The sequence below is a fragment of the Phacochoerus africanus genome, chromosome 4 (genome assembly GCF_016906955.1).
Source record: "Phacochoerus africanus isolate WHEZ1 chromosome 4, ROS_Pafr_v1, whole genome shotgun sequence".
In the NCBI taxonomy this organism is placed as follows: Eukaryota; Metazoa; Chordata; class Mammalia; order Artiodactyla; family Suidae; genus Phacochoerus; species Phacochoerus africanus.
The window spans coordinates 130344420-130369770 of NC_062547.1; the positions used below are offsets into that span (position 1 = coordinate 130344420).

The 25351-nt window shown below is 43.3% G+C and overlaps 1 protein-coding gene across 1 annotated transcript in view; it reads left to right on the forward strand.

Annotated features, from left to right (window-relative positions):
• MEGF10 (multiple EGF like domains 10) overlaps positions 1-25351 on the forward strand; it is a 185077-nt gene that overhangs the window by 157291 nt on the left and 2435 nt on the right. Inside the window, 12 exon segments of the mRNA XM_047778535.1 lie at positions 1672-1737; positions 1740-1817; positions 2974-3108; positions 3633-3761; positions 5455-5583; positions 7792-7920; positions 10079-10207; positions 13009-13245; positions 15119-15249; positions 17725-17848; positions 23211-23255; positions 24090-24296. Of these exon segments, the coding sequence (XP_047634491.1) occupies positions 1672-1737; positions 1740-1817; positions 2974-3108; positions 3633-3761; positions 5455-5583; positions 7792-7920; positions 10079-10207; positions 13009-13245; positions 15119-15249; positions 17725-17848; positions 23211-23255; positions 24090-24296 (1539 nt within the window).

Sequence of the window (25351 nt, forward strand, 5' to 3'; positions counted from 1 at the left end):
GGTTACCTTTATGGGCATGTGTCTCCACTTTGCAGAACAGCCTTTAGGTTTGCAGCCTCCTTTGGAAAGTAATGCACTGCTCAACTGATTTGGTGTTTCTGCTTAGGAGAGCTCAGAATCAAAACACCAGATAAGACACTGTGGCTGCTGTATCACTTTTGGGGACATAGAATTTGCAGTTTCATCTCAATTTTTCAAAAGAGGTTTGGAGAAAAAGATCGAATATGTGTGAACTCAAGGAAAAAAAAAAAAAAAGGCATGGCAGGCCAAAATGCTGTATATGACTCTCTGGGGAACACTTAAACCCCCATTGGCTTCGAACAGGCCTGATCGCCTTTCTTCAGCCAGCAGTCCAAACTAAAATAACAGTGTGTTGTCAGTTCAAGGGAGACACAATGAGGTCTCTGCTCTCTCATGCCTGCTTTACTGCCTGTAGTGTGTGGGAGACTTTCAGATGGAGAAAAGCAGGGACAATCAAAAGAGGAGTTATTTCAGTAGAAACAACTGCCCACCCATTAGCAAGGTTCACGTTATGGTTTGGGGCTGCTTCTGTGTGAAGGTTCAGGCCACGGTAACTTTTCTCCTAATCAGTTTAGGAGCAAAAACTGTAATACAACACATGGCCTTGTCAGCCTCTTTGGGGCCCCGTAGGGTTTGTGTGCTGGAATCCTCCGAGTGGAAGCGTGCTTGTTCTTCCTGTGTTTTCACTGGGTCTGAGGCCAGCAGTACTAATTATAACTCATTCTTATTGCCTCTCAATGCAAAGAGCATTTCTTTGAGTTGGGAAGTACTCTGACTTAGAAGAAAGAGGCCCCTATGGTATTTTGAATACAAATTGACAAAAGAGACTTCCATTTACTTCAAATAAAACCTAGTGGTTGTTTTTTTTTTTTTTTTTTTTCAGCTTTGGAATTTCTTTGTGTTTCCTTTAGGCATTTGTTCACTCATGACCAACTCTGAAGTTTCTGTCTTTCCAGATTGAGAGTTAAACACCTGCATATGGATCCATAATAATCCCTAGCTCAGACAGCTAGGGATTACAGCTATAAGTAACATCATTTGTGATATTCTGCCCGCTTCTGCCTCAGGGCAGATTAAATGTTTAAAGATGAATTTGGTGGCACAGATTTGTATATTTTTCTGTCTTACACAATGTATTTTCAAAATATTTTAAGATTGTGTTTATTTGTGTGCTTCGGGGAAGATTTTCTTTGTGTAAACAATTTAACCACCTTTTGCTTCACCTTATCTTTTTTTGCTCTATTTCTCTATAAAAACAGAGTGGGAGAGGGAGGAAGTCACTAAGGGCTCCATGATACAGTATTTTTGATGAATTTTGCCTTCCATAGACAGAACCCTTGGGCTTCTCCTCTGCTCTCTCCTCCTAAGGAAGAAAAATCAATATAACAAAGAAATTTTATCCCTTCTTCATGAGCCATAGAAAATAGTGCTGGGATTATTTTAATGCTATGATGATATGATATATGATACAACATATGATGATGTACTGATGTGTATAAGTGGACTTTAAACCTCATAGCATCCCTGCCCACTGCTGCCCGGGGTCAGTCACTTTTGAGACCATGACCTTGGTCCTGGTTTCTCACTTAGCATTCCAGATGCCCACCCTCACGAACTGTCACTCAGCCTTGCCCTTGTGCCTTGTTTCAGGTGTCCACTGTGACAGCGTGTGTGCTGAGGGTCGCTGGGGCCCCAACTGCTCCCTGCCCTGCTACTGTAAAACGGGGCTTCGTGCTCCCCGGATGACGGCATCTGTGAGTGTGCACCGGGGTTCCGAGGCACCACCTGTCAGCGGAGTAAGTGTCCCTTTAGGGGACAGCTTCCATCTTCCCTTCTCAGATCCCCTGTTCTGCCCCTCAATTCACAGTTCTGTTGCCGTTGAGGACAGGGAGAGCATCATAGGTCATTCTGTTCTTGGCAGAGCTGTCCTCCTTCCATAGCCCTGCCCCAAAGGCTTCATTCTTTCCAACCTTTGGGACTCACCTGACAGATGGGGCATTAGCTCTTTCTTCTCTGTAATGATTTTATTGCCTCTCTGGCAGCGCCATCGGTTTCTCAGTCCTGCCTTAAACCTTGCAAATGGTGTTCCAGAAATCCACTGACCTGTGAATATTTTATTCAGCTATTTTGGCAATGGTCTTACCTCAATTACCAGAAGTCAACATCAGCCAAACCTTGCGGCAAAGCATGCATCCTGTGGTAGTCTGAAAGCCAGTGCTCTGGGGAAAATAGGCTTGTGGAATTGAAAATGGGGGCTGTTGACACTGGTCAGGAGAATTTTTGAATTAGGGAGCAATCCGTAACATTTCAAGAAATCTTTTAGGGAGAGTAATCAAGAAAGGAATACATGATTAATTATAGTGTACCGTATTCTATTTTTTAAATTACTTTTTTTTTATTAAGAGTTCTATGCTGTCCTTTCATACTTAAATCCAAATAGTGTTGGAAAGAACCTAATTATGAAGCATCTTGCTTCTTCTCTTTTTAATCACAATCATTAACCTGGACCATTTTGAGGAGAAACAATCTTTTAATTCTGACTGTACATACATTTATTGCCAGTAATGACTCTTAAAGAATAAAAGATTAACATTGGCTTGAGAGTATTTATTTGGGCCTTGCTAGTATTTAGAATTTTATTTCTTTTTTATTTGCTCAACAAAAATTCTTCAAGCCCCTGCTCTATGCCAGACTTCGAGCTAATTGGGGCCATAAATAGGAAAATAAAGAGAACGAAGACATTTGCCTGCCCTCAAGCAATTCAGAGTTTACTGGCTTCTTTTCATTATTAAAGAGCGCTCTTGTTCCTTTTGTTCTTGTTTTATACTTGGAAAATTCTCAGCATCCTTAAAAAGAATTTCTTTAACCCCAAAGTTGAACTAGATCCTTACATGGTATATGAAAGAAACACATCTTAGGGAAGAGAAATGTCTAATGCCTTTCTGTTTTCAGTCTGCTCCCCTGGATTTTATGGGCATCGCTGCAGCCAGACGTGCCCGCAGTGTGTGCACAGCAGTGGGCCCTGCCACCACATCACAGGCCTGTGTGACTGCTTGCCTGGCTTCACAGGCGCCCTCTGCAATGAAGGTAGGGTGCACAGGCTTTGGGAGAAAAATGTGGTGGTGAGCAAGCCCCATGCAGCTGTCCTCAGGCTTCCCAAAGGATGCGTTTTCGGCTAGCGGCTAGCCATGCCTTCTGGTGTGCTGTGTCTGCAGCTTCTGTAAAGATGACTGAGCTTTGAAAAAGCTGGCTTGCCACTCTAGATATCTTTATTCTCTGAGCTGTGCTGGTCTTCACTTTTAATTGGAAACAGCCTTCCATGAAAAATCAATATGCAGAGAGATTTTGACTCCCTGAGCAGGAAGCCATGAAGATTTCTAGCAATTCGGTGATGTCTCCTGGTTTGTGATGCCTTCATGAGGATCTTTGGCTTCAGACATTTGTAAAAAAAAAAAAATAGCCCATTCAGGATGAGGGATGCTCTTGAGGGGAGGCAGCTACCAAACGCACAACTGGGTTGATGACAGTTAAAGTCCTTTCCCATCCCGAGAGTCTAGGGTTCTGTGAGATGAGATACAGTTGTGAGTTTCTGACCTATAATTTATTCACAGTGTGTCCCAGTGGCAGATTTGGAAAAAACTGTGCAGGAATCTGTACCTGTACCAACAATGGAACCTGTAACCCCATTGACAGATCTTGTCAGTGTTACCCGGGGTGGATCGGCAGCGACTGCTCTCAGCGTAAGTCCTGTTTGGAAACGATTGATCGACTATCTATTTACGTTGTGTTCAAATTCTTTAAGACTGAAGTTTGAGTGTTTAAATAATCAAGAAAAATATGTGAATAATTATAAGATTTATTATTTTAATTTTAAATGCTGCCCCCCCCCCATTAAGAGCTCTATGAAATGGTCCTATGGTCCTATATTTAAATCCAGCTCGTATCTTGGAAAGAACCTAAATAGGCAGTAGCATTTTGCTTATTCACAGTTCATTGGTTCTCCATCTGTTAAACATGGAGGGTCTTATACCCAAAAAATCCATTCAGATTTTCACAAATGTCGGCTGTTATTTTTCCCTTGCTCTTGGGCAAAAATGGTACACACAACTATGGGAGAATTTTTTTTTTCTTTTTTTAAGTTACTTCAGATTTATCTATGGTCTTTATTGGGTCACATTCCCTACTGGATAACCATATAGAAATTGTGTTCCCATTATGGCTCAGCAGGTTCAGAACCAATGTAGTCTCTGTGAGGATGTAGGTTCAATCCCTGGCCTTTCTCAGTGGGTTAAGAATCCGGTGTTAATACAAGATTAAGCGTAGGTTGCAGATACAGCTTTTACCCACCTTGCTGTGGCTGTGGCATAAGCCTGCAGCTGCAGTTCCAGTTTGTCCCCAGCCAGGAACTTCCATATGCTGCATGTACAGCTGTAAAAAGAAAGAAAAAAAGAAAAGAAAAGAAAGAAAGAAAGAAAGGAATTGTATTTCTTTTTTCAAGTAGTTATATCGAAACATTAATATGAATAAAGAGTAATTCTTCGGTAAATCAAATCATTTTACCCCATAATCTTACATTATTTCACAGATACCTTATCGGAAGTTCTGATTACTCTTCAATGGGCTGTGATCCCTAATGATTTAGTTTGATTATTTCCTGCTTCTTCCAATGAAGTTTTTACTGTAAACCAATTCTTTCATTCACCTGGGTACTTTCACATTTAAAACAAGCTTCTAAGTGACAACTCAAGTACACCCACAGGTACAGGTTTAGAGATCATAGACATGAATTATAAGACCTTGGGTCCCTGAAAAAATTAAAAAAAAAAAAAAAGACTGTGGGTCCCTGAACCACTCTTGAGTCACATCATTTTGCCCATATGACCTGTGCTCAAGTGTCCTCTCCTCAGAGATGCCTTCCATCAAGGAGTAGCTCTCATTTTTGTCCTCCTTATCCTATTTTAATTTTTCTTAGAGTTCTTACTGCCATTGTTTTTTTGGCTGTCCAGCTGGCTGATTGCTTGGCTGGTTGATTGGTTGATCTGCCTGCCTCCCCTAGTAAAATATAAGCTTTCAGAGGGTGTTCTGGACCTTATCTGCTCCTCTGCTATCTTCCCTGGGCCTAGAATGGTGCTGGGCCCATAGGCGCTCCGTGTGCATTCGTTATATAACTAAGTCTGTCAACTCGGGAGGAGGTGAGCTCTGCCCACCACTGCCGGCAGTTTGTGAACGGATACGGTGTCGGTAATGCTGGCTGCTGTTGCCGTCAGCCTTGCCATCTGGGTTTGAGCCAGATGTGAAACACTGTGCTTTCTCAGTCCTGATGCTCAATGCTGACGTCACATGCGAGGAGTTGTGTAAGGTGGGTGGAATCCTCTCCGCTGGGTGCCGGGCTCGGGGCGCTAACAGAGCTCTCCCCGCGTGCTGTGCTTTCAGCGTGTCCCCCTGCACACTGGGGCCCCAACTGCATCCACACGTGCAACTGCCACAACGGGGCCTTCTGCAGCGCCTACGACGGGGAATGCAAATGCACTCCAGGCTGGACGGGGCTCTACTGCACTCAGAGTAAGTGGCATGCCTTCCGAGCCTCACCAAGGAGGGCGCCTCCTACCGGGGAGGGGAGAGGACACAGCCCCGCCCTATGCATGTGGGATCTGAGCTCACCAAGGTTCCTGGCATTAGAGTGGTGCATCACCCAATGACCTCTAGACACCTGAATTCCTCTAGACGGTTAGAACTTTCTGTCCCTGTGTCGTTTCAGGACACTGAGGTGGAGCAATGTCTTAAGTGTGCAGTTTCTTTCTGTTCTGTCCTTTCACCAGACCTTGGTTATATGGATCAGAGTCCCTGTTATTCATTCTAATAACCCAAAGGTTAGGATAAGTGGTGGTGATTAAAAAGGGAGTGAAGACAGCAAGCCTCACCGCCTGACCTAGTGTGCGCTCTTGGAGAAGACTGAGTTCATTGGTTCTGGGATTTTAGCATGTGGCTGGATAAACACAACTGCTGGCCTCGCTCCCAGAGTGTCTGATTCACTCCATTTGTGGCGGGAACCTGAGAATTTCCACTGCTAACGACCTTTCAGGGGGCAGTGCCAGTCTGGGATTGTGCTCTAACAACCACTTGTTCTTTTCACCATTTTATATCCAATAATATCCTCATCATCTCTTTTCAATGAGTTGTTAACATCACGGGGTATAACGTACAAAGTACTCCATAGCTTAGCACTGTTGGGATAAAAACTGATCTCTGTCCTTGCCTTCAATGGGGTAAAAGAGGCAAGACAAGGAAGCACATATTACGGTTTTCAATAATAACAATATATCCTAATAATAATATACAATAATAATAATGTCACAGAAATGGGCTGAGGAAAGATAGGTCAGAAATTCACCAGTTCTTATATAATACTAATTAGAGAACATAATTAGAAAGTGCACTGAGCAAGTCCTTTAGAACTTTCTAGAAGGAAGTGTAGACCTTGAGCCATGTTTGAAGGGAAGAGTAGGCAAGGAGGGAGGCTGTCTTGAGCATATTCTGCCAAGATTGTAAATATAGAAAGTTTTCCAGCTCTTCAGAGAAAAGCACTTGTAAGTTCTTGTGGGTAACTCTGAAATTAGGACCTGCTTCAATCAGAGGACCTTTTTAAGTAAACGTAGCACAACACAGTGGCGTGAACATGGGGTCTGGAGCCAGACCTCCCTGTGTTTGTGTCATGGCCCAGCCACCTTGCCATTTGCTGGCTGTGTGACTTAGAGCACTCAGGGCTCAGTTCCCATCTATAGGGTGAGAATGTCCATCCCTGTGCTTCTGGGCTGCTGTGAAGATTCAATGAGAGGAGACAGGAAGAGAATCTGGCAGCAAGTAGGTGCTAAATAAATACATGCCAATGAAGTCGTTGCACGCTGGCATCCATGCTTTGCCTCTGGTTCTTGAAAGCTGAGCTTCCAGTAAAACCTCTATAAGAAAAAGCACATGTGATACTTAGCAACAGCCCCGAAGCAGCCTGCATCGAAGCTTTCATGATGGCAGAGAGCCCTGAGACACTGTTGCAGGGCAGCTGCTAGCCCTGGAGAGGCAACAGGGTTTGTGCATGTCCTCAGCCCAGAGGCCCCAGGGGTCTGGGTTTTGATAGTGGTACAGGGTAAGGAGGCTTATTGCTGGGTTTTGTTTGTTTGTTTGTTTGTTTGTTTGTTTGTTTGTTTGTTTGTTTTACGGTGCGCCAGTGAAGTGCAAGGGTTTTTTAAGTTCAGATTCTACCACACATCTTTGGTGAAGGAGATACTATTATCTGAGTTAATGGTAGGTGCAAAACAGGGCTAGTAGCCGACTTGGAAACATTGTGTAGGAGAAGTAAAAAAAAAAACATGGAGGTAATTTTAGCAAAGTACTCATTTCAGTCCATGGACTTTGAGTCCAGGATTCGAGTAATTGAGTGCAAAAATAAAAAATGAAAGGAAATGTGCCCAGATTTCCACAAGGTCGGTGGGGTGCTTTGTTGGAAAACACTGTCCTGTCCCCAGGGATACCAGTGATGGTTAACCTGCTGCAGGCATGGAAGTGTCCTGCCTCCTGCCCTTGAAGGCAGCTCTTCCTCCCAAGAGCTCCATCTTCGAACTTCGGAGAAGCCGTTGTGGGAAGCTGCAGTGTGCCTTATTATCTCGATTCCCTCTCTGTCGGCTCCACGTTCTTCAGGTTCAAACACCAACATGTTGGAAGCGGAGCTGGGGTGCCCCTCAGCAGCCTCTTGACTCATCCTTCCTTCTCTCACAGGATGTCCTCTGGGCTTCTATGGAAAGGACTGTGCATTGATATGCCGGTGCCAAAATGGAGCAGACTGCGACCACATCTCTGGGCAGTGCACTTGCCGCACTGGCTTCATGGGGAAGCACTGTGAGCAGAGTGAGTATGGGGGGCAGGGGGCGCTGGTGTTAGTGTAGCCCTAGAATCCCTTTCCCTACACATCTGACCATGTGAAAGCAGAATCCATCCACAGCTTTGAGCTTGCCGGAGCTGGTGGCTGGTCACTAACCAGCATGGTTGACTTCTCCTCCCAGAGATCTGGCCACCTGGGGATCCCTGCTGTCTGTCTTTTCCTCAAAACTCTTCTTCGGAGGAACTGGTCAGTGCTCTGGGTGGAGGGGGTGTGGTTACAAGCATGAAGACAGAATTCAAGTTTTCCATCCATTCATCCTGGCTCGCTCTCTTCCTCTCCTTCTTATTTTTGGAACGTGCCTGCTCAGAGCTTTAGAAGAGCCAGTCAAGCTTTCTTCATGGCAGAGGCAGAGCCTGGGTCTCACCCTGGAGGGACATGCAAATGCAGGTCCAGGCTGGGTGCACGGGAAGCCAAAGGGCTGGGAGCCCAGGGTCAGCCCCACTGTGAGTCAAGGGGTGAACCCGCGCCAACTTGGCCACACTTTTGACAGCCTTCTCTTGATAGTACTTTTGTGCCGCTACCACTAACGACTCCTCATCTTAGGCTTAACAACCTTCAAGACAATATATTGCCTTCAATTTTTCTGCTATAAAGATCCCACTCAGGGAGAAGACGCTGAGTTAGAATTCCCCACCCTGTGTTTCCATTTCCATCCCACCAGCTAGACATCTGCTCAAGGGGCTGTAAGAACCTTGGCCTTAAACTGAGTATTTCCAAGTGGTTTATTGTTCCTTTCCTTTGTGACTTATTCATTCAGTGTTCAAGATGAATAAACCAGGTCTTAGAACTAACTGTATGGGACTCTTATCATAAATGACAGGAAAGGTGCAAGACGTTTGCTGCTTACGGGGGTGTGCTTTTGAGAAGGATGCAGCAAAGGGTTACATGGCTGCAGGAGCAATGTGACCTGGGTATGTTCATCGGCACTGCACATGGTAAAGGACTATTGCAAAGACCTCCTTCTCCCTGCACCCTTCTCAAGGCACCACCAGACGACAAGATTATCTCAGTCTTATGTGCTAAACTCTAGAGTGTGTTTGCATAGCCTCACATCTAGTAAATAACGAGTGACATCCAGGAATCAGCCTGGACAAAGATGTCCCCATTTTAGTTTTTCCCTGCTAGCATTTAATCATGAAATAGATACCGAGTCACACAGTGGCTTGCACAGCCCTTTGTATTTATAAATATTATATGTATGTGTATGCATGTCTAAACATATGTGCACATACATAGATGCATAGAAACCGTGGGCTCTAAACTGACTTTCATTTGAATGCCAGACTGGTTATGGTCTTGTTAAATAAAATCATTTAAGTACTTCCGTGATTGCTCTGAATATCAAATCAAAATGTCCCTATTACTGGAGATTTCTCCTAATGCTCATTTGTAAACAGAAACCCTGTGTCTGACAGAAAACTCTAATAATAATAACACATTGCCCCCTGCTGCTCACTTTACAGTATTTCGTCGTGATGATTTTTACACTTAAGGTGCCTATGATATTCTTTGAAACTCATGCCCAATCCTTATGACTACATCATAAAAATCCCACGATTTTAGTCTCTCAGCCTTCAACCTGCAAATCTTAATTTGGAGCCTTTCTGTAGTAAGTGAAGTTCTTATCTAGAAAATTGACAACCTTGCCCTCTCCCTCTGCCCTTACTCCCAGCTCATCCAAGACAGAATGTGCCTTTAGGAGGAGCCTAAAGCCTATAGTAAAATATCCATGTTCTCAAGGAAGCATCTCTAGGTTGTACTTTTTAGTGTATTCCCCTTCCATCTCATGGTTTTCCGGGTTGGGTCATTTCAAATTGCCTTTAGGGATGCTCTTCATTCCACTGACTCTCTTCATACCCATCAGGGAGATGGGTACACAGCATCTGAAAGTGCCAGAGGCCATGACGAGGGGCTTGATCTCTGGCCCTGTGCTGCCTGGCCTATGAGTCCCACCATGACTCAGGGAACATCAGTCAGCTCTAGGACACCCTGGGTGGTACATGGCTCCCCTGAACAGGGACCCCGGAAAGGGCCAGCCTCCAGGCACAGGCAGTCATACAGCAAGACCCTTGCCTCGAGTTTCCAAGGCTGGAGGCCACATGGGCCCCTCACGCTCCTTCTCAGAGTGCCCCGCAGGAACATACGGCTATGGCTGTCGCCAGATATGTGACTGTCTGAACAACTCCACCTGCGACCACATCACCGGGACCTGTTACTGCAGCCCAGGATGGAAGGGGGCACGATGTGATCAAGGTAAGGGTGCTGGGAAGCGATCATTACTCAGATGAGGGCGCTAAAACTCAAAGTTGCACAGCTAATATCTAGAATATATCAGGGTTTTAGTGTCTGATTCCAAAGCTCATGAATTTTCCACCGTGCCTGCAATCTTTTCAGCTTTATCGAGAAATAAAAAGCAGCATACATATATATACCCACATATTATGCAACACATATGTACAACTTATGTACAAAGTATGTAACTTGATAAATTGTACAAAGTATGCAACTTTATAAATTCGAACGTGTGAATACACCCATGAAACCATCACCACAGTAAAAATAATGAATAGATCCATCACCCTCCAAAGTTTCCTCAGGTGCCTCCCTGTCACCACCATCCCCTAGGTCCCAGGCAATCACTGACCTACTTTCTGTCACTATAGATTCGTTTGCATTTCTTAGAATTTCATATACATGGAATCATACTATATTCTTGTTTGTCTCATTTTCTTTACTCAGCATAATTGCATTGAGACTGAACCATGTCGTTGTAGGTATCAGTACTTCAGTTCTTCTTATTCCTGAGTGGTGTTCTATTGTATGGATACACCATAATTTTCTTTACCCATCCACCCACTGATGGACATTTGGGTTGTTTCCAGTCTTTGGCTACCACGGATAAAGCTATTGGGAACAATAGTGTGCCCAGTCTTTGTGGGGACCTGTGCTTTCATTTCTCTTGGTCACGTCAAGAGTAGAATGACCAGGTCCTATGGTGAGTGAATGCTGAGCTTCTCAAGGAACTTGTGCCCATGGTTTTTTTGTTTGTTTGTTTTGTTTTGTTTTGTTTTGTTTTTTGTCTTTTTGCTATTTATTGGGCCACTCCCGCGGCATATGGAGGTTCCCAGTGTAGGGGTCGAATCGGAGCTGTAGCCACCGGCCTACTCCAGAGCCACAGCAACGCAGGATCCGAGCCGCGTCTGCAACCTACACCACAGCTCACGGCAACGCCGGATCCTTAACCCACTGAGCAAGGGCAGGGACCGAACCCTCAACCTCATGGTTCCTAGTCGGATTCGTTAACCACTGCGCCACGACAGGAACTCCTGCCCATGGTTTTTTAACAAGGATGTGTTTCACACCCACCTGGGAATACTTGCAATATACATGGTCCTACTTGGGCAGTTCTGATTCTGGGGTGGACGGTGCCCTTGAGAAAGACGGTTCTGAAGCATGGCCTCCAGAGGGCTCCTAGCACATGTGGGTGCTTTCTCTATATCATATAAACATGGGCTGTTAAAAGCTTTAGAAAATTCATGTGGTGTTGTAGAGGAGTCATCTTAAACTGTAAACTATGTAGGTACTCACATTTAATTTTCTTTCATTAAAAATAAACATCTTCATGCTCATGATTTCTATTTGCCCATCATAACAATACGTTACATTCCAGAATCATATCATTGTGACAAATCCATTGTAATCCCAATACACTGGCCTTGGTGCTCTGCATTTCAGGGCAGGCTGTCTTATAAGAAGGTCCAGCTTTCAGAATCATAAAGTCATAGGGACACGTGAGCTGGAAGTACTTTCATAGAGGCCAGTTTCCTCTATTACGGATGGCGAAACTGTAGCCTAAGAGCTTAAGGGAGAGTTCAGAGTGTATGGATCATTTTTTAAGATGCCAGTTTTCTTGACTCTCTTTCCATAACATTTGTTATGGAACTCGAATAAGAACTATATACAGCAAAATGCTGAATTTTAATAAGTAAGGTTTTGGGCTGATGTTGTCAAGTGTTATTGGGACAGACCTTTCTGTCATAGAAAATACTGCATAGAGATAAAAGGCCCATTGAAATTAGCCAAGGCAGGTCTTAAACTAGATTTATAATGGAGTTATTCTTGATTGGAAGGAAAATTACTTCCCTCTTAGAAATGATACAGATAGACATAAAACTGTTAGGCGCTCGAGTTAGCCATTCATAAGCTTAATACTAGATAATAAATTAAGAGCAATATAAATTAGATAAATTGTTACCCCCAATAATTGCCGGTCTAAGTGTTTAATCAGAAACCTGGGAGTTCCTATCATGGCTCAGCATAAACGCATCTGACTAGTATCCTTGAGGACGCAGGTTCAATCCCTGGCCTTGTTCAGTGGGTTAAGGATCCAGCATTGCCATGAGCTGTGGTGTAGGTCACGGACACGATTCAGATATGACATTGCTATGGCTGTGGTGTAGGCTGGCAGTTATAGCATCAATTCACCCCCAAGCCTGGGAACTTCCATATGCCACAGGTGTGGCCCTAAAAGTAGAGAGAGAGAGAAAGAGAAAAAGAAAGAGAGACAGAGACAGAGACAGAGACAGACAGACAGAAAGAAGAAGAAAGAAAGAAGAAAGAAAGAAAGAAAGAAAGAAAAGAAAGAAAGAAAGAAAGAAAGAAAGAGAAAGAAAGAAAGAGAGAGAAAAAAGAAAGGAAGGAAGGAAGGAAGGAAGGAAGGAAGGAAGGAAGGAAGGAAGGAGGAAGGAAAGAAAGAAGGAAAGATCTGTGAGAACCTCCCAGCAAGCCCTATTGTAGAGTCTTTGAGTTCAGGAAATCCTCTCTCTTTTTCGAGGCTCAGAGTAGGCTTTTTCTGGGCACAGACAAGCCAACAACATCTGAAAATGAGGAATATTTGTTTTTCCTTCCTGTTCTGTTTCTAAAAGTTTCCAAATTGACATTTCATGGACTGAAATATCCAGACATTAGCACCGTGGGAGATTTCTGTAAACAGAGATCAATATTTATCCAGCACACTGCTGTCCTCACCCACATCTCTTTTTCTCCTCGTCTAGCTGGCGTGATCATAGTTGGAAATCTGAACAGCTTAAGCAGAACCAGTACAGCTCTCCCTGCGGATTCCTACCAGATTGGGGCCATCGCAGGCATCATCATTCTTGTCCTGGTTGTTCTCTTCCTCCTGGCCTTGTTCATCATTTATAGACACAAGCAGAAGGGGAAAGAGTCGAGCATGCCCGCAGTTACCTACACCCCCGCCATGAGGGTCATGAATGCAGACTATGCCATTTCAGGTGAGACTGGAGTCATTGGAGGCATTTTATTCCTTGAAAAGTAAGGTTTCATCTTGGTCCTTTGAATGGAGCATTTGGCTACGCTGCCCGTTGTTACTGTCAATTATCCTTGAGAAAATTCTGTGTTGGGAGTAGGTAGTGTTAGAGACATATTGTGTGTGTCAATAATGGTAGAAAGGAGTTCCCATTGTGGCGCAGCAGAAGCAAATCCGACTAGGAACCATGAGGTTGCGGGTTCGATCCCTGGCCTTCCTCAGTGGGTTAAGGATCCGGCATTGCCTTGAGCTGTGGTGTAGGTCACAGACATGGCTCAGATCCTGTGTGGCTGTGGCTGTGGCTCTGGCGTAGACTGGCAGCTACGGCTCCAATTCGACCCCTAACCTGGGAACCTCCATATCCCGTGAGTGCGGCCCTAAAAAAACAAACAAACAAACAAACAAAAAAAAAAAACAATGGTAGAAAATCATCACTTCTATGAGGAACTTAAAACTAGACTTATGATCTGGTTGCTTTAAATGTTGGGCATTTCAATCAGGAGAACGCTTTGCTGGGCACCCTGTCCCAAGCTTTTGTCACGTGGGGGCAAACAGGGAGGACAGAGGAGGGAGTGGCCATAACTTTACTGAGGTCACAGAGCAGATCCAAGATGAGGATGAGATCTTCTGTCTCTGCCTTGGGTTCTTCCCAGGTGCTGGCCATCTGTTCCCAGGCCCCCACCATCAGAGCTGCACAGCAACCCCAAGTTATATATGAAAGAATTCTTTGGAACTGGCAAGAACCAAGGCTGTTTTTTAAGAAAACTCTTTTGAATCTTCCTTTCTGTCACAAGACCCCATAAAAGCTATTATTATTTTTTTCTTTTTAGGGCTGCACCCATGGCATATGGAAGTTCCTGGGCTAGGGGTCAAATTGGATCTGCTGCTGCAGATCTATGCCACAGCCATAGCAACTCAGGATCTGAACCTCGTCTACAACCTGCACCACAGAGGCAACGCCAGCTCCTGAACCCCCTGAGCAGGACCAGGGACCAAACCCGCATCCTCATGGATCCTAGTCAGGTTCATTACAGCTGAGCCACAACAGGAACTTCCATAAAAGTTCATTTTAAAGTGACACACTCAGTCTTCAGAAGAATAACACATGAGTGAGGAATCTGGAAGCTTTTTTTTTTTTTTTTTGTCTTTTTAGTGCCACACCTGCAGCATATGGAAGTTCCCAGGCTAGGGGTCGAATTGAAGCTGCAGCTGCCAGCCTATACCACAGCCACAGCAACTCGGGATCCAACCTATACCAGAGCTTACAGCAACATAGCCCACTAAGCCAGGTTTACTTAACCCACTAAGTGAGGCTAGGGATCAAGCCCATGTCCTCATGGGTATTAGGTTCATTACCACTGAGCCACGGTGGGAACTCCAGGAATCTGGAATCTTAAGGCCTTTATTAATTTGGGGGCAATCACCAAAAGATTTAAGGTGCGTGACATGTTTACGAATAAAGCGATTCTGGGGGAATCTATAAAGTAGCTGATTTACTTGGTGGTGCGTTTCTAGCGCAGAATATTGTGTCAAGAACTCAAGCATTTAAAAAAAGAGGAAGTTACAGCAGAAAGAGCTTCAAAGCGACGCCTCCCCCTCTTGTGCAAACCCCAGAGCAAAGCACAGTGTTGGCAGGTCCGCTCACACGTTGCCGGGAGGCAGGTAGGAAGGCAGGTGCCCGCTGCTTCTCCAGGCTTTGCCGAGGCTGCAGAGTAGGAGGGGATCTGCCCCGCTTGTGATGTGGAAGCCATCCAAACATTTGTTCTTGCTATTTGGCTTCCCTCTTTGCCACACACGGCGAGGGAGCCTGCCCTCTTAACCGTTTCCTTCTCTTCTAGCAGAAACGCTTCCTCACAGCAACGGTGGAAACGCTAACAGCCATTACTTCACCAATCCCAGTTATCACACCCTAACCCAGTGTGCCACGTCCCCCCGCATCAACAACAGGGACAGGATGACCATCGCGAAGGTGAGAGGAGATGGTCCTGCCCGGAGGATGGGCCCGGGAGAGAGGAAGGAGCAGGAGGGTTTGAGGGCTACCATTTGCCAGCTGCTGTTCTCTTTACAACTGTTGGCTCATGTATTCCTCTCCACCATCCCATGAATGGGTACGAGGATCTCAGGTTTACTGACAAAGTTCCTTCTTCACGGGGGATTTGAGTCACTTCCAAACGTAGGTCCCCAGCTCCTGAGTGAGCTGCTGCGATTGTGTCAGTCTCCTTGTCTCTACCACGTGTGTTCCTGCTGCACCTGTTCGGAAAAATGTTTCTAATGTTGCACGAGGTTTTAAAAGAATGTCTCCTGGCAAACCCATGGCAGAGTTAGCCCCGGTAAAACTGCCACGTTTATCTTCTGTGACCACCTTCTAGTGTCCTCTTCTGGCCCCCTGTACTCAAGTAACAACCACAATGACAGTAATGTACATTTATTTAGGTTGGGCCCCATGAAGTTGAGCTTTGGTAGGTCAGAAATGATCAAATAGAAACCACCTGATACTATGTGCCGAACATGTCTCATCATTGTGCAAACTCATTTCATCTTCACTCCAGTGCTATGAATCATGAGTAACTGTCCCATTTTACAGATACCCAGAGAGCCTGGAGGCCCAGGAAAGTTTGGAACCCCTGTTACTGCCCCAGTCACCCCCAGGTCTCCTCCATGGTGGTCTGGAATCCCAACTTCTTCCTTCCAACTGCTCCCGAATTCTATTTCCCATCTCCATGGTCTGGTTCCAGCTCTCCATCAGAAGACGACCAGGCTAATTAAATTATTTCAGTTGCCATTAAATTAATGCAGCTGGGTTTTAATTATAGTGGCTCAGCGTTAAATAGCACTTCACATTCCTCAGAGACTTTGGTATTTATCATACTGTTTATTTGCATTCACATTCTGGGAGGGAGGCAGAGGAGATCATCTCACCCTCGTGTTTCTAGCTAAGAAGACAGCTAAGAGTCACTTGTGACTCATACAAGATTGTACAGGGTTTAATGGAGATCTCAGACCAAGAATTTGTTTTTTTCAATTCAAAGTCCCATGTATGGGAGTTCCCGCTGTGGCACAATGGGCAGCAGCATCTCGGGAGTAACTGGGATGCAGGTTCGATCCCCAGCCCAGCACAGTGGGGTAAGGATCCTGTGTTGCTGCAGCTGCAGCTTAGGTCACAACTGCGGCTGGGATCTGATCCCTGGCCTGGGAACTCCATATGCCACAGGGTGGCTAAAAAAGAAAAAAAAGTTTCACTGTATGTAAACCCAAATAAGGTCCAATTGGCATTGAGCGGCAGCATGAAATGAAGAAGTTGGGGCCCTGGAGGGAAAGCCTGGGGTGGAGCATGTTCTCCTGATGCCCCTGAGCCCCCCCAGGTCAGAAGTGGTCACCCCATCCCTCAGCACATCCTCCTGTGAGGTCCAGTCCTTGGCACACACCATGGTCTTGGTTTTCTCAGTGCTATACCGCACTGTATTTTTTTGTGTGTCTTTTTAAGGCTGCACCCATGGCATATGGAGCGTTCCAGCCTTGGGGTCCAATCAGAGCTGTAGCCGCCAGCCTACACCACAGCCACAGCAATGTGGGATCCGAGCCGCATCTGTGACCTATACCACAGGTCGAGGCAACACCGGATCCTTTAACTCACTGAGTGAGGTCAGAGATTGAACCTGCGTCCTCATGGATGCTAGTCAGATTAATTTCCGCTGAGCCACGACAGGAACTCCTGTATTTTCTTTTTTTAATTTTATTTTACTTTAAGTGAAGTACGGTTGGTTTACAATATTGTGTGAGTTTCAGATGTAGAGCACAGTGATTCAGTTATATATATATAAATATATTCTTTTTCAGATTCTTTTCCCTTATAGGTTATGACAAAATATTGAGTATAGTTCCCTGTGCTAAACAGCAGGTCCTTATTGTTTATCTGTTTTATGTATAGCAGCGTGTATATGTTAACCTCAAATTCCTAACTTATCCCTCCCCATATTTCCCCTGGGGTAACCATATATTTGTTTTCTATGTCTGTTGGTCTAGTTTTATTTTGTAAATAAGTTCACTTGTATTTTTTTTTAGATTCCACGTGTAGGTGATATGCGTCTTTCTGTGTCCTACTTACTTCACTTAGTGTGCTAATCTCTAGATCCTTCCATGTTGCTCCAAATGGCATTATCTCATTCTTTTGATGGCTGAGTAATATTCCATTGTGTGTATATCCACCAGATTTCTTTATCCAGTCCTCTCTCAATGGACATTTAGGTTGCTTCCTTGTCTTGGCTATTGTAAATAGTGATGCTGTGAACATTGGGGTGCATGTATTTTTCTAAACAGAGTTTTGTCCAGATATATCCCCAGCAATGGAATTGTGGGATTATATGGTAGGTTCTATACTTAGTTTTTTAAAGAACCTTCATTTTGTTTTCTTTTTAAAATCTCGTGTTGTTTGTATTTTCAACAGTCAAAAAATAATCAGCTGTTTGTGAATCTGAAAAATGTGAATCCTGGAAAGAGAGGCCCCGTGGCAGACTACACGGGGACGCTGCCTGCAGACTGGAAACATGGCGGCTACCTCAACGAGCTTGGCAAGTTCTCCACCCACCACCCCCACAAGCATCTTTATCTCTTAGTCACCCCAAACAGTCACAGATTCATGTCAGTGCCATAGTGATCTATTGAAAACATGCACCAAAAAACTAATAAGGTTATACCTAATGCTTGAATGGGGCTTCCTACTGTCCTGATTGCTTTATTTACTCAGGATTGATCGAGTTCTTACTATGACCCAGGAATCAATAAAAAGAGACAAGGGTCTCTGCCTGTTTGTAGCTTCCATTCCACCTCTCGGTGTATTAACTCACCCAGTTTTTACCAGGGCTGTTATATGTCCCATTACCATCATCTTCTTCTTCCTGTTGCAGCTGAGAAACTGAGTCATAAGGAGGTTCAGTAACTCGTGTCAGTCTGCAAAGCCTGTGAAATGGTAGAGCTGGGATTTGAACCCAGTATATTAACTATTTATTAATTTATTTATAATCACAACCATCTCATTTCAAGCTAACATAAAAGGCTTTTTTGTGTGTGAAAAATAACTACATTTTCCAAAATGCACCAAAACAAATTAGTGAGAAGAGTGGCGCTGTTAACACTTTTATAAATCTCTTTAACATCTGGCTTCATAGAGGACAGCTAGATCTTCATATCTGCTCTGTGTTCAATCAGTAGTGATCATACACTTGGGGTAGCTCCTGGAAAACTCCACTGTACACTTGAGAGAGGATGCGAGTGGAAGGACAGATAGTGTTGTATCATGATGAGAATAGCGTTAATCTCGTGGCCTTCCTGCCAAGGGGATGGGGCTTCCTGGACCCACCCAAAGAACTGCTGTGACACCCATGGAGCATGGGCTGCATTCCTTTATTTTCAGGGTGCAGCTCGATGATAGAGTAACTAACACGTGCACAGTGCCTTATGGGCAGCAGATGCTTGCACGTGTAGTGATTTGGCAGTAACATTGCCAGGAAGTTCCACTCAATTATAATTTCAGAAAAACAACAAATAATTTTTATATGAATATATCCCAAGTATTGTATGGAACATACTCCTACTAAAAATTATTCTCTAAAATTCAATTTTAACTGGATTTCCTGTGTTTTTATTTGCTAAATCTGACACCCCTGTTCTGTGGGTCCTTCTACCAATCTTGTTTTATAGAGAAATAAACAGAGAGGTTAACTCTCTTGTCCAAGGCTTCATAGAAGGAAGGGGGTAAAACTAGGTATCAGAGTTGGTCCTCTGCCTTCTCCTCCCTGATCCTGTGAGCACCAGGCCTGTCAGTTCACCTGAGCCACTTGTAGGACTCAGTCCTTCTGAGCTCTGGACTCCTCTCTCACTGGAGAAATGCAGATGTAAGTAGGAGAGGAGTGCAGATTCTTTTTTATTTTATTTTATTGAATCATTCTTTAAATTCTGTAGTGCTTTACGACCTCCACACACATAATTTCATAAAATCCCATAAAACCCCCTTTTAAAAATTTTTTCCATCCTTATATTGCCCCTCCCCCCCTTTCTCCCACTGGTAACCATTAGTTTGTTCTTTATATCTGTTAGCCTGCTTCTTTTCTGCTTTATTCACTAGCTTGTTGTAATTTTTAGATTCCACATATAGGTGATATCATACCGTATTTGTCTTTGTCTAACTCAATTCACTAAACATAAAGTTCTCCAAGTCCACCAGTATTGCTACAAATGTCAAAATTTTGTTCTTTTTTATGGCTGAGTAGTATTTCAGTGTGTGTGTGTGTGTGTGTGCGTGTGTGTGTACACCACATCTTTATTTATTCATCTGTCAATGGACACTTAGGTTGCTTCGTTATCTTGGCAGTTGTAAATCATGCTTCTGTGAACGTAGGGGTCCTGTATCCTTTTGAATTAGCATTTTTGGTTTTTTTCAGATATATATCCAAGAGTGGTGTTGCTGGGCCATGTAGTAGTTCTATATTTAGTTTTTTTGGAACTCCATACTGTTTTCCATAGTGGCCGCACCATTTTGCATTTCTCCCTTCAGTGTACAATGGTTCTCTTTGCTCCATATCCTCGCCAGCATTTGCTATTTATGTTCTTTCTGATGATAGCCATTCTGACAGGAGTGAGGTGACGCCTCATAGTGGTTTTGATTGCATTTTCCTGATGATTAACAATGTTGAGCATCTTTTCATGTGTCTGTTGGCCATCTACATTTCCTCTTTGGGGAAATGTCTATTCAGTTATTCTGCCCAGAAATGAATATAAATTTGGTAACTTTTATCTGCATTCTACTCCAACATTATCAATAGGATGTGTATGTGTACACAGTTACGGTAAAATTATTTATATCCCTGATTCATAGTGTACCTATTGGTGAAATCATTTAACTTTGGGGAGGTTAAAATTTTAAACTACATTAATAATCTAGCTCAAAGTACATGAATTAATGTTAGTGAAATACCACCTGGCACGAAGGAGGGGAAAGTTCTTTCATCCCTTCTTCTCTTAACAGAGTTTGTTCTGATTCCAGAACACACAGTCACTGGGCTGGTCACATATAAATTTCTCTGCTTTCTGTCTCAGTGAGACCCAAGGGACTGATTATTAGGACCATAAAATCCTCATTGGAAATTCTGAATCTCCTTGGTTTTGTTCCCATCCAAAAGTAATTCTGCTTTTAACATCCCTTTAAAGTTGTTGCATAGAAAAAGCCTTCTCTTACAAAGAATAGAATAAGGCAAGTTATAGATACTGAAGTGCGCGGTGTTTGGAGTGATGCAGAAGTTGTGATGCTGTCTGAAAGAGCCCTGAACTTGACACAAAAGCCCTGAGATCAGCTCCTGGTTCTTTGATCTGACACTATGGCAGTCACTCTCTCAGGATTTATTTGTTCATTTGCAAAATGGAGGTAATGATCCCATTCTAGCTCACTGTGTGAAGGAGATTGACTTGACCATTTGAAAGCTTCTGTCGAGGGATTGGGACAGACAGGAGTTTATGAGGAAGCCCACCTGCTCCCTTATTCGAACTGCGCCCTGCTTTTCCAGGCAGAGAAGGAGAAGAGGGACTCTGCCATGAATGTCTGGTCTTGTAGCCAACTCCTGTACCCCAATTTGCTATCCACCCCATGTTGCTTCACCTGGGGGAAGGCTAGCCATTGCACAGCTAAGACCAAGATGGACATTTAACAAGACTTTGCTGCAGTTTAGAGATGGCCTCGGTAAGTAGGCAAAGTGTAACGTAGATAGCTATTCTTTGATTAGGCTCCTCTTGGGGCACATACTCTGCCTGTTTTCATGGGTTCCTTTAAAAAGTATGGGAATCTCTAAGATCACCCTCACTTCTGATATCAACTACAATTTGTAAGGTCCTCAAGTCCACCCACAGGATCAATCTTTTGCTAGAAAGATAGAACTCACTAAAAGCTGTTGAACTCATGGTTACAGTTGGTCACAGCAAAAGGGTACAAATTGAAATCAGTGAGGGAAGACCCACGGGGGTTAGAGTCCAGGAAAGTTCAAATTATGAAACTTCCAATTGTCCTTTCCCAGTAGAATCATAGAAGGTGCTGGCAACAATGCATGAAAATACACATAGTACCACCAACCAGGAGGCTGCCCTCAGCATTGGTGTCTCGGGCTTTTGTTGAGTCTTGGTTCACATGGTTGACTGCCCACATGGTTGACTTTAGTCTTTGGCTCATCTGGAGGTCCATCCAATGTCAAGTAGCCCAACCTTGTCCCATAATCATTTTGCTAGACTATTCAGGCCCCCAGGTAAACAGTCCTATGAGGCAGGACATTCTAAAGACTTAGAGATCAGCTCCCAGGAACCAAAGGTAAAGGCCAGGCCTCTTTGGGAGAAGGTTAATTCTTCACTGCACATTCTTTTTCCCTGTCTTCCTGCACACCTTGGTGCCTTTCCCACCAGCTGGGAGCTTGCTGGGCTAGACTTCACATGCCAGATCCAAGAGGGCATGCCTGAGAGGGGAAAACATCCCTGTTTCCTGGCCTACAATTGGTAGTAGACATCCACTTTCTCTTTCAGGAATCCCCGCTCTTTCTCCACAAAAGTGTGTCCCCAGGAAACATCACTGTCTGAACATGAGTTTAACCTCACTCTTAGAAGAGCATGTGCAGACATGTGTGTAGGGGATCATTTCCTCACTCTTCTATTTATTTGAATGTTCATCACAAGTTACTCATTTACTCTGATTTTTTTCAGTATTTTTATTCTTTCTGTTATAGTTGATTTACAATGTTCTGTCAATTTCTGCTATACAGTAAAGTGACCCAGTCAGACAGACAGACAGACAGATAGATAGATATGACCCAGTCAGACAGACAGACAGATAGATAGATAGATAGATAGATAGATAGATAGAAAGGTAGATAGATAGATAGATAGAAAGGTAGATAGATAGATAGATAGATAGATAGATAGATAGATAGATAGATAGATAGATAGATAGATAGATAGATAGAAAGGTAGATAGATTCTCTTTCTCACCTTATCAGCCATCATATTCCATCGCAAGTGACTGGATATAGTTCCCTCTGTTATACAGGAGGATCTCATTGCTTATCTACTCCAAATGCAATAGTTTGCATGTACTAATCTCAGACTCCCAGTCCACATACTCTCTGTTTTTAACCTAAGTCTATAACATTTCTTTAAGGATGATGACACTTGCCTTGGAAGGCTTACAGACAGACTGGAGCTGATGGTGTTGTGACACATTAAGTGTTACAGTAGCTGAAGCACCATCCGTGTATATGGTCCCTTGGAGTTCACAGTGCCTTTCCCTAGGCTCTATGTCACTTTGTGTTCACAATAGCCCTGTAAAGTTTAGAAGACAGGTTGTGTTTCTCCCATTTTAGAGGTAAGAAAATGGAGACTCAGGGAGTTGAATATCTTGTGCAAAGTCATGTTGCCAACAGGTGGTGAAATCCCAGTCCTTTGTCTCAGCTCTAGCCTTTCTGTGTCCTCTTCCTGGGGCAACCTTGAATCAAGTGTACTGATTCATCCATGCCTCAGTTTCTACCCTGTATTGACCAGCCTTTCCCAAAGTCACTGAAATGAGCAGGAGAATGCTTTGAATTTGTGTATACCTAGCTAGATGGCTAGGTAGATAGATACACATCTAGAATTCATTTAAGTACACACATATGTGTTTATACACAGAATGATAAACATATATATGCACATACATACATAAAACATTTTTAAAACTCTTAAGTGTTGCAGACATCTGGCACGGGCCATCTGGTGTCAAGGGGTGGAAAGCAGCAGCTTGGTTATTTCCTGCAGTGGAGAGACAGTGGGTGCCCACACCAATTTCCTCCAGTGGCCTAAGACTATTAGGTGGGTTTTTTTCTTCCTTTCAGTCCTCACTGAGAGTTTTTTCTTCTTTTATCACAGGTGCTTTTGGACTTGACAGAGGTTATATGGGAAAATCCTTGAAAGGTATGGTGTAAATTTGAAGAAGAAATACATTTCTCAGAATCACAATTTTTTTTTTTAAATCTTCATCTCAGAGACAGAAATGATTTGTTAAGCCAGCAAAAGTGGCCCTGGACAGAAAATATAGAACTCTTAGTGTGGTCAGTTACTCCAACAGACACACAGACACATTTGACTGACAGCAAATGAGTGGCTATTAGGTGGATCTTGTTAGACTGAAAGCCTTGGAGAACCGAGGTTCGGTTTGCTGAGAAAACATTCATCCTTCCTTTCAAAGAAATGTGGTTTATGGGGAGAGAGAAATGTGAAAAAGGAAATAGCAGTGAACATAGGAAGAGGTATGTACATGTTCACGAGGCCAGCTTTTCAGGAGGAATTTGAATAATAACTTCATGTGCCCAGAAACCTTTGTGAGGTTTCACAAAGACACCTCACAGCCCGGGTGTCTTCCTCACCAGGACAATAGAACCTTCTTGTGCTCCTGAGGCAGCAGTAACTGGTGTCTTGAATGAAGGCTTCAAAGATTCAGAGACCATTAGTAAAATAGGAATTCGTTTTATTTGAATGTGATAATAAACATGAAATCAAATCCATGATGTTTACCTTGTTCCTCATCTTAGCAGCTAAAATTACTCTAGGGGTGGGTACTTTTATAGCAGATTCTCATCAAAATAAGTGGGAAAATGGATACTATTATTTTCATTATTAAAATAGAAAACTAGCCACCAAAAAAACCTTTTTTTAAATTACTTGGGCAATGTCCAATTATCACCAAGAAAGTAAATGTTGCCCGTGAAATAGCATTTGCTTCCTCCCCCACCCCGTCTCTCTTCACAGACCTGGGAAAGAATTCTGAATATAATTCAAGTAACTGCTCCCTAAGCAGCTCTGAAAACCCATATGCCACCATTAAAGACCCACCTGTCCTTATCCCCAAACACTCAGAGTGTGGCTACGTGGAGATGAAGTCCCCGGCTCGGAGAGACTCCCCATACGCAGAGATCAATAACTCAACTTCAGCCAACAAGAATGTCTATGAAGTTGGTAAGTTGGCCTAGCCAAAGAACTTCGTGTATAGGAATTTTCTATTGAAACAATTTTAAAGTCCTTGAGAATAGTTGCAGTTCATAAAAACTGTATTGAAAATAATGGTCCGTATTTTAAATGCAACCTGTGTTTAGGGTGATCACATTAGCTGGTGTCAAGTGAACTTTTCAGGGAAAATACCATTTTGGAAATTCACAGTAAGGGTTCTCTTACCTCCAACCTGGTCATCCTTCTTTTGTTTTGTAACCATAGTGAATATTTTAGCACACATGTGGAATAGCGTATATATATCATATTAGCTCATATGTCAAGTTAGCCAAAACAAATGGGTCAAGTGGATTAAACAGGAGATTCCATTTCCTGGTTGCCTTCATTATATTAATATGATGATTTTAGCAGGATTGGAACATTCTACTTTTAAATTTGTCTAATAGATCTGTAAGAGTCTCGGATGTGAATCTGGTACAAATTAAAAAGAATTTAATTAATATTGAGTTATTTTAATTGCCCCTTACAAATACCATTTGAAGAAAGTTGAAATATACCAGAGCTATCCTGAGCTAGATAGTAGAACTTTATATATTCAGTTTTCTTTCTCCATCTCTCGGTATTTATATTTAAACTTGAAAAAATGATCTACTGCAGTTGACCCTTGAACAACATGGACTTGAACCACATGGATCCTCATAACATGGATTCTTTTCAATAACTGATACTACAGTTCTATGAAATCTGCAGTTGGTTGAATCCAAGGGTGTGAAACTATAGATAGGAGGGCTGGTGGTGAAGTTACCTGTGGATTTTCACATGCAGTAGCTTGTGGGTCCGTGTGGGGCCCTTCTAACCCTGTGATGTTCAAAGGTCAGCTGTACTTGTAAATGAAGTAATTAGTTAAACTCTAGTCACTACACACCAGTAATTAATTCTATGCTATAGTCATGTCACTGCAAAGATGTATAAATCTTTTTAAAGTTTGAAGACAGCTTTTAAAATGGAAGCCAGGAGTTCCCATTGTGGCTCAGTGGTAAACGAACTCAACTAGTATCCGTGAG